Source organism: Leucoraja erinacea, chromosome 30, assembly GCF_028641065.1.
Source record: "Leucoraja erinacea ecotype New England chromosome 30, Leri_hhj_1, whole genome shotgun sequence".
Classification (NCBI taxonomy): domain Eukaryota; kingdom Metazoa; phylum Chordata; class Chondrichthyes; order Rajiformes; family Rajidae; genus Leucoraja; species Leucoraja erinaceus.
Window position 1 is genome coordinate 12,703,810 of NC_073406.1, and position 16,695 is coordinate 12,720,504.

The 16,695-nt window shown below is 38.8% G+C and overlaps 1 protein-coding gene across 1 annotated transcript in view; it reads left to right on the forward strand.

The window, feature by feature from the left end:
* mtor (mechanistic target of rapamycin kinase) overlaps nucleotides 1-16,695 on the forward strand; it is a 181,979-nt gene that overhangs the window by 94,967 nt on the left and 70,317 nt on the right. The window contains exons 29-30 of the mRNA XM_055659446.1: nucleotides 3,975-4,050; nucleotides 12,525-12,664. Coding sequence (XP_055515421.1) covers nucleotides 3,975-4,050; nucleotides 12,525-12,664 — 216 coding nt within the window. The remainder of the gene's footprint in view (nucleotides 1-3,974; nucleotides 4,051-12,524; nucleotides 12,665-16,695) is intronic.

Genomic DNA, 16,695 nt, shown 5'->3' on the forward strand with positions numbered 1-16,695 from the left:
TTGTTCATCAGGCTAAACAATGAAAGTATTCATGTGACTTAAATTATTTCACCATTTAATTCTGGTCTTGATACCCGAAACACGATGTTAGTGAAAAGATTTTGTTATGTTTACATTTTTTTTGTTGCTTTGTTTTTGCATTTGTGCATTTGTCCACATTATTTCTCAGTTTACCTATTGTCAGTAAATGTATGTTGGTTCCACTTGTGCAATAAAATATCTGTGTTCATTTTCCGAAACATAGTAAAAGGTCATATTTGTCTCTTAGACTTTAATGGTTGAATCATAACTCTGTCAAGTTCACATCAAATCTAACATCAGTAGAAGTCATTTTTTTCCTTCTTCGTGGACATATTTGATGGATTTCTTGAAAAGAAGCATGTTTGTTTACTGTCATGCTTCACTGATCTTGTTTAAATAACAAAAATGTGGTTGACCAGAACATTCAAAGAAGTTGACAAGCCAATGTTTTGTTGTGGTTTTTTAGTGACACATTTTCATATCTTTTTCCATCTGGAGGGACTTGGAGACGACAGCAGTGGTCAGGTGGAACCCAGATGTGCACATCAGCAAAACTGTAGGTGAAGCCTCCATGTTTGTTTTAAATGTTCACTGCGTTAATACAAGGACACTTGATGCTGAAGGATGATCAATAACTTCCTCATGCCATCTTCACACTTGAGAGGAATGGTCAAGCAGAATGATGTTTATCTTCAAATTAGATTTTTGTCTTGTTGCTGGATTTGGCAAAACTGGCAATTTTACAATTACTGACACTATCCTTAGTTAGTCTTAATAAATGGCACTATTGAAGCCCTTTGGACTATTGAGACCCTGGTGATTATTCTGCCATATTGATTTAAGCTAGGAAGATTTTTGGGCGACATTTGTCCATTTTTTTTCTCCCTTCATATGTACTGCAATAGTCTCCACTGCAAATATTCAAAATAAAGCTGACACACAGAATCTTATTAATGGTTTTAAATGACTGGTAAATTCCATGTGCCGTGCACTTATGGGGTTGAATAGTTGCACACATTTGTGATGATCAGCAAAAACTTAAACCAAGTGTTTAAAGACTAGGTGCTGAGAGCTCTCTTATACCTGCATTAAGGAGGCATTTAAACACACCTGAAAAATTACAAACACCTGTGAAGCCATGTGTCTCAAACATTATGGTATCCTGAAATGGGGGGACTATGTATAAACACAGTGGTAATTTCTACATGGTGAAACCAAAATGTATAAAAATGGCCTTTAATAAAATCAGACAATGTGCACTTTAACCACATGTGATTTTTTTTCCTATTACACATCTCAAATTGTGTAGTACAGAAGCAAATAAATAAATGATGGGTCTTTGTCCCAAACATTATGGAAGGCACTGTGTGTTGTGCAAACATTGGCGAATGAAAGGAAGCAAGGTTAAAGTTACTAATTTGCAAATAATGCACTACCTCAGCAAAATTTTTTATATTGAGGATTGCCCTGATTGTAGTTGTTTTCCCCAATGTATTCAAAACTTAAAAACCGAGGAGCGACAATGTGAGTAAACACATTTGTTATTGGAACGCTTTGTTAAAAGCAAGATTCCCAAGCTAGTATTTGCATGTATCCATAAATAATAAGTGAAAGTCTTTTAATCACATTGCCGGAAAGATTTTTTGAAAAATCATAAAACGTATTCTGAAATTAAATGGTTTAATTTTATGTCCACAACATCAACTTTCACTTATCACCTAAGAAATATGTCTAAGAAGTTGATTGGACTGTTGGGGAGGGGGACTGATGGCTTAGTCAAAATAAATACATTTGAGATTCAAGTTAATTCGTAAATAGAGAATTGCTGGGGTTAGAATGCATTGGTATAATAACTGAAGCATCCTTCATTAATTTTGGAAGCAAGGAAGGAGAGGCAGAAAAGCAAAGGTTTAGTATGTTATGACACTTAGGAATAAGAAGATATGTTGTTGGTGATGTTTTGGAGAAATTTGAGATAGCTTGCATGAGGGTTTCATCGTCAATAGCATCTGGATAGGGGAAGCCAGTGTTTGGTTGCACAGGATAGGATATGTAGTTCTAGTTGTATTGGTGCTTTTGAGAGTCATTTTGGATATTAAACATACAGTTAACTTAAAATAAAGATGTCAAGTGAATTTATTTATAGACAACTCACCTAAATGTTCAATGATAAAGGAAAATAAATCTGTTTGCACCATTGTTTCACTGTGTTAATCTGTCTGTGTTCGCGTCTGTGTTGGTGGACACAATGTGAGCCACGTCCTGTAGGTTTAGGAACATGTGTAGGAAGGTACTGCAGATGCTGGTTTACACTGAAGATAGACACAAAATGCTGCAGTAACTCAGCAGGACTGGCAGCATGTTTGGATAGAAGGAGTGGGTGACGTTTCGGGTTGGGACTCTTCTTCAGACTGAGAGTCAGGGGAGAGGGAGACGCAGAGATAAGGAAGATGGGCTCGAAGGTGATTCAACAATGAGGTGCACGATACCGCCCACCAATTTTGAGATGTGGTAGAAGTTTGAAGGGGACAAAGGGAAAATATCAATGTTTGTTTTCCTAGATAAAAATATGTTATTCTTCAGTCAGTTTAAATGTCATTAACATCGATTATTCTTATTCTTATATTTTACATCGCACTGTCATTTGTGAATCCCAAGGCCCGTTACCTCTGTTAGTGTGTAGCTTTTTCCTGAGATCTTGGTTAAAAAAGTTGATACCAAATCTTGGTCATGGGCAAAAGACACTGAAATACTTGTTGCTCCACATCATCTTGTTATGCAATGTATGAGGAACTCCATTTCGAAGGAGAAGATATCCAGTCAGTTTATAAGATGATGCACAAGTGAATAGTATAGCAATAATAGGTTGTATGTTTACATTGCATACTATGTCCTTCAGGTAACCTGTATAAATATATAGTCCTCCTCCTTCTTAGACTCTCAATGCTTTTTATCAGTTTGTCTTTGTTCTGGTAATTTAATACTACAGTATTCAACATGGAGGTTGGGTACACCTGTTTAAATAACATTTCACCTATTGATGTTGCATGTTTGAATTTTTTATAACTTCTAACTTTACTCAGTAATTGCCTGTTATGGATTGTACTGAGCAAATCATGCTGTAGTCGTTCAAAGTTAACCTGATTCCTCCAGAAACTTTTCAACCGTTTTTCAAATACTTGATGATTGATTTTAAATACAGCAGCGTCAATTTCTGCCAAACATAACTAAACCCAGTCAAGACGTATCTTTTTGTCACAGTGGCAAAATGACATCCTTTATGATTTAACTGCAATTGCATCAGCCAAGGTGGGCATTGGAAGTTGTAAATCTAGCTATATTTTAGAGGATGTTTGCATTAAATTGTGACAAAATGGTATTGTAACTACAATAAAATTCTGCTGATTTCCTTAACAGGATTCTTTCTGCAAATCCAATGGAGACATTATTGTGAAGCAGATAGTATGTGGTTTCTTAAATTTGGTGGATGACACATTTTTGAAGTGATTATATGCGTATTCACAACAGTAACTAAATATTAATGGTATATGTACTTCACGGGTACCGATGGATCTTGATGCACGATTAACACCATTAAATCTGAACTAGCAAAGATCGAATGTGTACTTCTGACTCTCATTATGTAGTGTTCTTCTGTATTTGATTTTGTCTGACTTGCATTTAAACTTACATTTGTTTTCGTATTTTCTCCCTCTAATCTCTTAAATTCTTGACTCTGAATAGTGACAAGTAAGAGACGCCACATGACCGCCCCCCTTGCCCACTCTGCTTCTAGTTACTGAAATCCGGGCTTCCGAACTTGCTCACGTAACAGTCATTGCACTTCAAAGTTAATTCTTCAGACCTGGAGCACTTTGGGACATCTTTTAGTGTAATGTACATCCTCGGACACTTTCTTGGAATTGTACTAAATTATCTAATTTCGTTGACAGCATAAATAACAAACTGCAGCAACCAGAGGCAGCAGCTGGGGTCCTGGAATATGCAATGAAGCACTATGGAGAGTTGGTAAGTATTCTCAGTACCTTGCTGTTCAAGCTTTTTTTTTTTTTAAATCCTGAAAGAAAGTTTTCCTGTGAGAAAATCCTCGTGTTCACATGCCAGCTCACCACTAATTGAAATCAGGGACTCAGAATTGAGTGCATTGCAAGTATAAGTTAGTGGCAGACTAGATTAATACTGCTTCACCGGAGTGGTCTGAAGAAGGGTCTCGACTCGAAACCTATCCATATTCTCCAGGGATGCTGCCTGGCCCGTTGAGTTACTCCAGCACTTTATGTCCTTTTGTGTATTAATCAGCATCTACATTTCTTTGTTTCTTCATTTTGAAATGTACTCTTCAATGCGTGGAGCACCTTTGTACATTGTATTCACCAATCTGCCGTGACACATTTGCAACTTGCCAGAGCTCTAGAATGGGGAAAATATGACTCATAGATGTTTGGCACTACTTGAATGGAGTCACTGGTATTTGGTTGTCAGCAGAAATTCTCCACTATTGTTGCCAAAACTCTTTATTTAACCATGAGGTTTAGTTCTTCTGTATGTCCTTCCCAGGTTACGGCAAGGTTCAGCTCCTGAGAACTGCTTATAACCCTAACAGTTCACAAACCAGAAATGTGGGCGTCTGGCAAAACATTTAAATAAAAGCATAGGCCATCGAGAGCAATGTGTAGTTAAACCAGCACAATTAACTCGGCAGTCAGATATTGCCACGAGCCACCTTCCCATGTGGCAGAAGATGCTTGCAGCAGATCATAAGGTCATAGGTGATAGGAGCAGAAATTTGGCCTTTGGCCCATCAAGTCTACCTCTGTCATTCAGTCATGGCTGATCTATCTCTCCTTCCTGACTCCATTCTCCTGCCTTCTCCCCATAGCCCCTGACATTTGCAGTTGACAAATCCATCCCTCTAGTCTCCCAAACAATCACTCATGTCTACAGACTAAACATAAGTTGGGTATTCATAACCTGAGGCCAACTGTTATCTGTTTATCATTGGCAATTTCAAGCAAAGAGGTTTCCTTAAAATTGCACAGCCTGGCTTAAAGGTTGCATGAACAATAACATTGTCACAGGTTTAAGACAATTTCAAGATTATCATTCATTCACTGTGGTCTTAGTAGGTATGTTACTTATTCTGCCCTCTCATTGCTGTTTGTTTTTTACTAGGCTGTAATGATAAACATTAAATATTTTAAAATTCAGACACTATGGAATCAAATACTTCTGGCTTTCGCTGGCCATTTTATTTTGTCCAGTCTACTGGAGGTTATAAAGAGGTTTCCTTAAAATTGCACAGCCTGGCTTAAAGGCTGCATGAACAATAGCATTGTCACAGGTTTAAGACAATTTCAAGATTATCATTCATTCACTGTGGTCTTAGTCACTATTAATGCAAAGAGATTGGTTATTGTCTTTTGCTGCCTTAGCTGCCACTGTGTGAGGGAAGTTAGGGCTTTGTTTCTGTAGCAGACTGACATTTTGGTAAGTGAGAATCAAAAGTTTTCGGAAGATTCTTGAGGACAGAATTTACACGCATTTGGAGAAGCTTGGACGTGTCACGGATAGTTAGCATGGCTCTCTATGGAGAGGGCCTGTCTCTCAAACTTGATTAATTATTTTTGTGAATGATGATCGATGAGGGTAAAGCAATGAATGTTATCTATATGGACTTTACTAAAGCATTTGAAAAGGTCAGCTGATCCAGAAGATTAAGTCACGAGGGATTCACAGTGAGTTAGTAATTTGGGTACAAAATTGGCTTGGCCATAGAAGACAGAGAGAGCGCTTTGCTGACTGGAGGTCTGTGACAAGGATCTGCAAAAATGATTTGGAGGAAAATGTGGTTGATCTGAATCATAAGTTTGTAGATGACACAAGAATTAGTGGAGTTATGGATAACGAATGGGGTTGGCAAAGGATACTGCATGATAGAGAACAGTTGGAAAGTTAGGTGGAAAAATGACGGATGGAGTATAATACTGAAAAGTGGTGAATCTCTTTTGCAACAAGCGACCACAAACTTCCTGTGGTGTAGTAACTAGAACCACACACAATGTTCCAAACGTGGCCTGATAAACATTTTACACAGCTGCAACATGACTTGCCCACTTCTACAACACAATTCTGCAACCAAGGCAAGTGTTTTTTAACACCCGATCCAAGACAAGTGTGAGGTGCTGCACTTTGGGAGGTCAAATGTAAGGGGAAAGTATAGAGTAAATGCCAGGACACTCAGTAACATAGATGATGACCCAGATGCAAACTCTGTAGCTCCCTGAAAGTGACAACATAGATGGATAGGGTAGTAAAGAATATGCGCCTTCATTGGTTGGGGCATTGAGTTATAAAAGTTGGCAAGTCATGTTGCAGTTGCATAAAACTTTTATTGGGAATATTTTATGCAGTTCTGGTCACTACTCTACAGGAAGGATGTGGAGGTCAAGGCCGCAGAAGAGGTTCCCCGAGATATTAAAAAAAACTTATCTGAAGAAGGACGGTGAATCTATGGAATTCTTTGCTATAGAAGTCTGTGAAGGCCAAGTCAATGGATAGTTTTAAAGCCGAGATAGTTAGATTGTTGATTAGTACCGGTGTCCGGGGCTATGGGGAGAAGGCAGGAGAATGGGGTTAGGAGGGAAAGATAGATCACCCATGATTGAATGGCGGAGTAGACTTGATGGGCTGAAGAGCCTAATTCTGATCCTATTACTTATGACCTAATGACCAACCGTAAACATGTTCTCCAAAGATAGTTCCTGACCTGCTGAGTTACTCCAGTACTTTGTGTCTTTTTTGTGAACCAGTATGTTCAGTTCCTTGTTTCTTCACCTGGATATTGCCTGGAATGGATAATATCAGCTATTATAAGCAATTGGACTTACTTGGACTGCTGTCTCTGAAGCATCGGAGGCTGAGGAAACCTCATAAAAGTATAGAAAATTTAGGATGCGTTGACCGGGCAGATGGTCAGTATCTTTTCCAGGATGGAAATGTCAAATACTCAAAGGCATAGGTTCAAGTTGAGGGGGGTTAATTTGAAAATGTTTTTTTTTAACACGGAGAGAAATAGGTTCCTCAAAAGGGAGGTGGGAAAAGTAGATATGATAACATTTAAGAGGCTGGCAGATGGGCACATAAGCAGGCAGGGAATAATAGGATTAAGCTAATGTGTGGGCAGATGGGATTAGTTAGATTGGCATCATTGTCAGTGCAGACTTGATGAGCCAATGAGCCTGTTCCACTGCCATGCTGTTCTGTGTTCTATAAAGTGGAAATTCCTTCAGGCCTTGGATATTTAGATGAATGTCGCTTGTCAGCTCATTAAGCTTGTTCTGTTACCAAACAAACAGATTAAAATGTCACAAAGTAATGTACCTATGAAACAAAGGTAATGACATGACTACACTGGAAGAATGAGGGAGCAGTTGCATGAATTCTGTAAATTGAACACTGCATTTGCATTAAAAATACATGTTTATTTAACAGATGCTTATTCCCCAGTAAATCAGGATTTCTGAAATATAAAATAACAGCTTTATTTTTAAACACTTTTTGAAAGGGGTTGGATAAAATAAACAAACTGGTGATTGCCATATCGCAGTTACTGAGGAGAGGGAGACAGATGGATATTATGTTTTTTTTGTAAGGATTAATTTTCTCATTTGGGGATAATTATTTTTGAGGTCATATATAAGGAAACACTCACGTCGTGTCTACACACAGCAGTTTTACAAGCGGTTGGAAAGCTGAATACATTGAAATAGCCTAATAGTAAAGCAGTGTTAGGAAAATGACTTAATTAGTATTTATTTGAAATTACAACGATGTAATAATTCCTTAGGTTTTTTAATGGATTTTTTTTTTGTCAGTAATGATACCATTCAACTCATTAGACTTCACTCTTTATTTCCTATGTTCTTATTTGCAATCATGTGACATGTATAATCTATCAATCAGTTTAGGCACACAGAACATAGAACAGTAGAGTGTAGGAAGGAACTGCAGATGCTGATTTAAGATGGACATAAAATGCTGGAGTAACTCAGCGGGACTGGCAGCATCTCTGGAGAGAATGAAACGTCACCCATTCCTTCTCTCCAGAGATGCTGCCTGTCCTGCTGAGTTACTCCAGCATTTAGTGTGTATCGAACAGTAAGCACAGGAACAGACACTTCAGCCCACAATTTATGTGCCGAACAGGATGTCAAGACCAACTCGTATCTGCCTGCACAGTGAAACACTGGGCACAATAAATAATGGATACAGCCTTCTGTGTATTCTGCTATTTCCCACCACCCTGCAGTATGAATGTTAGCATTCAGTATTTATGTGAGATTTTGGCAGATGCAGAGCCAGTGTAAATGAGAGGGACCAAGGGTGAGAGGACGTTAAGAACCAAACACACGGCTGAAGTTTGTGGAAAATAGGAGAGTGGTGAGTTGGAAACCCATTGTGATAATTTGCCTGGTGATCACAAAAACACAGGATTAATTTTCAGCTGCCACAGGGTAGATCGGATGGTAAGGAAGGCTTTTGGTACATTGGCCTTCGTCAGTCAGGGTATTTGAAAGAGTGAATGTGCAGTCTTTTACCCAGGATAGGGGAATCAAAAACCAGAGGACATACATTTAAAGTGAGGGGGGAGAAATTTTACAGGTACCTGAGTGCGGTGGGTATATGGAATGAGCTGTCGGAGGAGATAAATGAGGAATGTACAATAATAATATTTAAATGACACTTTGGCAGGTACATGGATGGGAAAGTTTCAAAGGGATATGGACCAAATGCAGGCAAATTTGACTTGCTTAGGTGGGACAAAGGAAATAAAGAGTGAAGTATAATGAGTTGACAAGCATCTTGGTCGGCAGGGACAAGTTGGGCTGTAGGGCCTGATTCCATGATGTATGACTCTGATTTCTCCTCTGAGCTGGTGTCAAACTCCAATGAAGCTTTAACTTACAGCGCAAATTAAAACAGTGAAATCGCTATCTCATCCACCTACCGTGTGCTTTATACACAATGTTACATCAGAGTGACCTGTAGTTTGGTCGCTTGAATTCTTTACACGATGAGATGGTAAAGCAAGAGTGAAGTCAGCACAGTTGGTTAGCTGGCTACACAGAAAAGCTGGAGAAACTCAGCGGGTGCAGCAGCATCTATGGAGCGAAGGAAATAGGCAACGTTTCGGGCCGAAACCCTTCTTCAGACTGATCGGGGGTGTGCTGGCTGGTTAGCACGCGACAGACACTTTTCACTGTACCTCGGTGCACATGACAGCAAACTAAACTCGGGTTATTGTGAGACAATCAGCTGTTCGTAAAAATACATTGGTTCCTGCAAAATTTAAACAAAATTGCTCCACATCTTTAAACAACGTTAACGGAGGGGAAACGTGTCATCAGACAGGATGAACAACAAAGAAAAAATGACTGCTGGCCAGTTAATAATGAAGGTGTGAATGGAAGGCACCTTGGCCATCATCTTTGAATCGCCTTGCATCCTGCCCAAGAGTTGTATTGTTTTTGAAAGGGTTCCAAATCCCTTAGGCAATTCTGTCTGTATTTTCTAAACACCTGGCTATTTTGAAAGTCTGAATGGTCCTTGCTCCATTCCTATCATATTTCATTGTTATAATAATTTTTGGATAATGCTCTCCCACATTCTCAGTGTTGCGTTGATGTGAAATCCACATCTGATCTGCTCAACATGTGTCTTTGTGAGCCTAGTGCAGAGGCGTTATTAGATTCACACTTCCACGCCCCTGTCAACTCTGCTGAGCGCTTATCAGAAAGAGCGATTGTATTGGTCAAATGCCATTGTTGTGCATTCAGCTTCATACCAGAGGTCTTGTAAATCCAGAAGGAAGCAACCAAAAAAAAATGAAGTAATCTTTCCAAATTTAAATTTGATTAAATCCATCTGGTTTATCCAAAGCCAAACTAATTTGCTGGCTGAACTTCACAAAACAAAATTGCGCCTGTCTGTAGACATTGAAGACAAAATTGCAGAAAAGTAATATTTACTTTTATTAATTGTGGTAATTTGTAAATGTCAATTATGCGCATTATCTTCTGGGGCAATGATTGTAAACTGTGTCGACACTGCTATTCTTTTTAATACATTTAAATTATGCCAGCAGGTTGTTACTATACTATACCCTTGTCTTTTTTGGATTATTACCGTCTAGTACAGTTCATTGCTCCAAACCAGGCTCACGGGTCTACTGCAAAATTGGGTGATCCCAAGGCCTGGAATTGGGTGGGCAGATAGCTGTCTCCAAGAGTCGTCAGGGTGGAGGCTGGAGACACCCGGGAGCCCAGGAGTCATGGTGGTGTGTTGCTTGAAGGGAAATATTCTATTAGTGCGGTTTCCTTATCTGTTGTAGAGATTGTGGTTTTGGGGGTTGCTTTTGGAGTAGCTTGAGTGAGTAATGTGTGCGCACCATTGATCCAGGGATTAATGCTTAGTGTGGTTGTTGGGGATCCATTAAAGTGGGCTGCTTAGACCCAAATGTTTGAGCTGTGCTCATCTATTTAAGGGGAGAGTATTATTGGCACACATTAGTGCCTTGTAGATGGTGGAAAGGCTTTGGGGTCTCAATAAATGACATCCTCTGACTTTCTATTGCAGTCTGAGCTTTAATGTGAATGGTCCAGTTGAGGTTCTAGTCCATGATAACATCCCTCCAGGATGTTGATGTTGAACAATTTGATGATGGTAATGGTGTGAAATGTTACATGTTGGTAGTTAGACTTATTTAGTTTTGGAACTGTCCATTGCCTGCCGCTTTGGCACCAATGGTACTTGCTACTAATCAACCCATGCCTGATCATTGTCTGTATTTTGTTGAAGAATTCTGAATAGAATTGACTATCAAGCAATAATCTACAATTAGCTGCACCTCTTACTTTCTGTCAACGGAAGGTGATTTATGAAGTAGCTAAAGATGGTTGAGCCGAGAACACACCCTGTGGAGCTCCTGCACTGATATCCTGGGGCTGGGATTATTCGTCTGAAGCGGTTTCACTTGAATTCTGTTTTTGTCACTGTTTCTACATCCAATGTAATACTGCTTTGATATCGATGGATATTACTCTTGAGTTGAGCTCTTTGGTTCATGTCTGTTCTAAGCCAATGATGAGTTCCAGAGATGAGTGGTCTTGGCAGAACCAGAACTGGGGACCAGAGGGCACATTATTGGAGGGGGAATGTGGGTACACACCACTGTGGACAGCACTTTCATTTGTTTATTGATGACTGAGTGCATTGATCTGACAGAAATTAATTTGATTGGATTGGTCCAGCTTTCTTGTGAATGGAACATAAACTGGGTAGTTTTCCACATTGCTGGTTATAAATCTAGGTATTTCTGGAGTGTAGTTAGTTCTTCATTACTGAAGCCAGGATGATGTCCAGTTCTGTGGTCTTGGCTACACAATCGTAACTAGAATTGGCAACAGAATTCTCGCCCTTCCATCATGTTAATACACTGAGGTGTCCAGCAAACGCTTCCTCTGACAGAAACAATTTGAGTCCTGAGGATAAGGAGGTGGTGTTTCAGCTAAAATACTGGACGAGTAATCCCAAAACAGTAAGTGTGGAATTTAGCCATTCTCATGGAATGAATCAAATTGCCCGGAGACTGGATCTTGTGCTGTTGGGATTTCAGCAGGAAGCTGGGGCGGAGCATGTACTTAGCACATTCTGTTGAACTTGGCCACAAATGCTTCAGCAGCTTCTTCGGCTTCTGAAAATGGGCCCTGTCATCGCTGAGGTCGGAGATGTGGTTGGAGTATTTTCCTCCAGTTAGCTGTTTAATTTTCTACCACTGTTTGTGATCATATGTGCAGGACTGCTGCGTTTTTGTTTGATCCTTTGATTGTCGAGTTTATGGGTCATTAATGAACCAGATTTTTCATAAAAATGTCACATACTCACTAAAGTTAAACTCCAAGACTGCCGTTTTTGCAATTTTAATTCAATTCTCTGGTCTACTTGCCTGGTAATTTAGATGCAACATCACCACCATATCCCCGAAACTGAAATTGTTTTCATCAGACGAAGAGTCTGTTGAACGCTTTGTCTCAGTGTATTAGCATGATTGATGGATGAGAATTCTGTGGTCAATTTTAATTATGATTGTGTAGGTAAGATCATACATCTCAAAAAGTTATGATCTCCTTTGAAGTAAGGATTCTTTGGATGTGCTTGGTATGTATAATACATTTCTTATTGCATTCCATAAGGGAAAAAAAACATTAAGTGAATTTACATATCCATGGTTGGATGTGAATTTGCAACCCACTGGTCTCGGATGTGTTACCATCTGTGTTTTGCCTTCTGGAGGAAGTACCAATGTTTCAAAGCATAATGGATAATATGAAATGCATGTGTTGAAGGAGAATTGTCTACAGATATTAGGAGGGTACTGTTAGGTGTGCCTTTGTATTGTGTACATTTTGGGATTTGTTTAACAGGAGATCCAAGCAACGTGGTATGAGAAATTGCATGAATGGGAAGATGCTTTGGTGGCATATGACAAGAAAATGGACATGAACAAAGACGACCCTGAGCTTGTTCTTGGGCGGATGCGCTGCTTGGAGGCACTTGGCGAATGGTGAGTTTCCACATTAAAATTCATGGTAGTACGAAATGCATTGGTCCATTGAAATTCTTTCATCGACTTGCGCTTATATGTACTGCCCTTTCTTGTAACTTGTTTCTGAAAATGATTAAGCTCTTTTAAAAAAAAATCTATTTGACTATCTTTTTCCAAATGATTTTGTCAATTCCTTTATAATGTTAAAAGTGTTCAATAGGATTACTCTTATCTAGAAAATTCAGGTTTGTTGAATTTGCTCTTTCTGTTCCTCGAGCTGGAACTTTTCATCTCCAGTTGAATTACAAAAAAATATAGTGACAAGGTATAAGCAGCCATATATCGGTTGGTAACTTTGTGTTATCTAAAGAGGCAATAGCACTCTGGTACATATTTGAAACTGACATTCATCCCTTTTTAGGTTCGCTCACATGAATCAATATTTATAAATTGTTCCTAAAATCAATTTTCATTGGAGTTAATTTCCTCTGATCCAGATCTATTTTCCTGCTATCTTCATGTCAGAATATAAAGCAGCAGATGCCCAGACCGGCTATGAAGCCACACTGTTTTTCATTGATCGTGAAATATTGATGTGAGGAATTTACAATGCATACCTTTTACCTTGTTTGTCAACTGAAATCATGCATTTTCAAGATATTTATCGTGAGACCGATTTGTATGTGATTTGATTCCATTTCAAATCCACCAATTTACCGTTAACAAAGCCCGCGAAGGAAGAATTAAGTCCCTCGCGGCTATTTCCACATTAAACCAAAAATTTGGAGTAATTGAAAATTCGTGTGATGCAGGCAAAACCCTACAGTGTAGACATAATTACCCCAACATATTACCCCGAACCTTTCTTGGGTCATCTTGCGTCTTTTAAAAAACTTGTTATCGTTCTAAATTTTAAACAGAATTGCTTGATTACCATTTTGCTGTGAAGACTTTCAAATATTTCAAGTGTCTTGCCTTTTCTACTGTTGTACATTGGTGGAGGTGATATGGACTCCCCGTGACCGTGTGGGTTTCCTCCCTCACTCCAAAGACGTACAGGTTTTTAGGTTAATTGGCTTCGGTAAAATTGTAAATTGTCCCTGATGTGTAGGATAATGCTAGTGTACGGGGATGGTTGGTTGGTGCGGACTTAGTGGGCCGAAGGGCCTGTTTCCCTAAAACCTCTTTCACTGTATCTCTAAAAACTAATCTAAGAGGCAAATGTAATTTGGGTACTGAAATTGCTCGGGACATTGAGGAAGCATTTAATTATGTAGTATTGACGAAAACGGTGTCAGCAGTGTTTGCATTTGCTGCTTCCAATGCTGTGAGGTAGTAGTATGTAATATTTATCTTAAGGTTGTCCTCTCAATTAGTTTCATTCATAATGTGTTGTGAGAGAAATGCTTTAAATTGAACTGAGCGAGTATTCTGCCGAACCTTTGTGCAAATGCTCATGTTTAGTTGGACAGCAACCTAGGCTCAGGCTTGAAACGTCTTCAACGGACTTTTCTGCCAGAGATGGTACATGCTTCCGAGACATTACGATGCAGAGGGATGCTTTTAATCTTTATATATGTTAGTTTTCGGAGTAATTGACAACAAGGCTTAATGGATGTGTACAAACTATTTGAATAATGCTGAGATACTAACACCGTTATCCTGTAGAGCGACAAAGGACGCAGATTGCCTAAATAATCTAAAAATTGCAGATGCTGCAAATCTGATATAACAGCAGAAAATACTGGATAAAACTACATCTTTGGAAAGAGAAATTGAATTCATGCTCTTGTTCAAATAGAGTTATTTGGGCTACTTTATTGATTTTTTTTCCCCAAGGGTATAGAATCATGGATAGTTCATGAAGATTTTAACATGTTTGATCTCTGTTCATATTACAAAAAAGAATAAATGACAACATTTAAGTAAAATAAATTAAACTGACCCAAAAATAGTTATTCTTATCTGTGGATAAACCAACGTTCTGGATGATTTTGTGTACCCTACAGGTGATTAAATATCAAAATGTTCTTATGTTTTTTTGGCATTTTTATTTTGAAACGTTTTAAGTACGTACAATTTTGTTCAGAATTGAGGTATATGTTCTGTAATTTTTTTGATTTTCTTCCTTTTGAGATCAAAGCTGCTTTAAATCTGCTACATTTGTTTTCTGGGTCTGAACTTTTGTGGGTAACCGCTGGGATCAGAAATGAAGCAGTGACACTTGCCATTGACCTTCTGTACAGACCCAGCGTCTGTTCCCATACATGTAATAATTTGCCAATCCGTACTGAAATTATTATCAGAATGGCTATCCAGTTTGGACTCACAAAAATAGATCTCTTAAGAAAACAAACTTGAGGGTGTATAATTTCCTTTGAAATTGTGACCAAATAAAATTTGTTTCCCACGGCAAAACATAAAAAGCCTAATTATGCAAACATTGTAGAAGTGCTCGACTGGTATTCCAGATGTTAAAATATAAGTTTCTGATGTTACATCTTACATTAGTTCAAAAAATCTGGATCAGCAGGATACTTTTGTTTATAGAGATATTTCTATATGTTGCCTAGCAATGAGGCAGATGTTGAAGATTTGCCATTTGTAACTGTTTAAAATTTGGATGGTGGCGAAGAATATAAATGGTATCCATGTTTACCGATGAGCAAGTAGCAAGGTCTTCATCGATGATTAATTCCCTTTTGTTTCGCTTTTTTCCAATTTATTTCAATTAGACAATAATTACAATTAAAATAGGTTTTTTTACACACTTTCCCTGTTCTTCATATGTGACCAAATTGTTTCTTGCTGGATTTATTAAGGGCAAAGTCTGCAAGCTATCGCTTTTCAGTCTTAACTATTCTAACAAAGACACAAGTCCTTATATTAATCTGATGGTTTTTATTCATGTTACTATCTACCCATTGGACTGGTTTGGGCAGATTCATTTGGAACATTGGGTGCTAGTTAACATAAATTAATTGGACAGTTCAGTGGCGCAGTTAGTCGAGCCTCAGTCGACATCACCAGAGACCCAGATTCTATCTTGATCTCTGTTGCTGTCTATGTGAAGTTTGCATGTGCTCCTCATGACACTATTGGTTTCTCCTGGATGCCCCGGTATCCTCTCGCATCCCAAAGACGTACTGCTGTAAATTTCTACAAGCATGTGGCTGAGTGGCATAGTTAAGGTAGGCACATCGACAGTGAAGATGGTTATCAGGAATTACAGGGATATTGTTCAGCTGAATAAGTGGGCTGAGGAATACAGATTGATTTAGATAAGTATGAGGTGTTGCTTTTTGGGAAGTCGATTCAGGGCAGAACCTTAACGGTGAATAGTAGGGCCTTTGGTGTGTTGTCGAGGGATCTTGGAGTACAACTACATGGTTCTCTGAAAGTGGCGCCACAGGTAGATAGAATGATGAAGTTGGCTTTTGGCACGTCGGCCTTCATAAGTCAGGGAATTGAGTTTAGAAGTTGGGATATTATGATCCGTTTGTACAAGACATGAGTGAGGATACACTTGGGTATTGTGTTCAGTTTTGGTCATGCGACTATTAATTAAGCTGGAAGGAATGGATCGAACATTTACAAGAATGTTGCCCATGACTATAGGGGCTGAGTTATCGGAGGAGGTAGGAGAATCACAAACCAGCGGCTATAGGTTTAAGAGCGGAGGGGAAAGATCTGAGCCCCCACTTTTTGACCTCTAACTGCACAACAGCCTGTGATCTATTTCCGTTGGACAAGATCTACTTATGTTGTTAAACCATTGTTAAATCTTTTTGTAGATGTCTATATCCTATAATAAAAGCAGCAACAGACCTGGTTGAAATCACTGAGGCAGTTGTTAACAAGGCAGATTCCAAAGTTCCTGTAATAAAAACAGCAGTTCAGGCAGCCCCTGTGGAAAGAGAAACAGAGTTAACACTTCTCATCGAAAACCCTTTGCCCTCTGACAGGTTTTACAAATTTAAACTATTTCCATGGAACCTGCCTAAACCGTTTAGTCTTTCCAGTATTTCTGTTTTTATTTCAGATTTCCA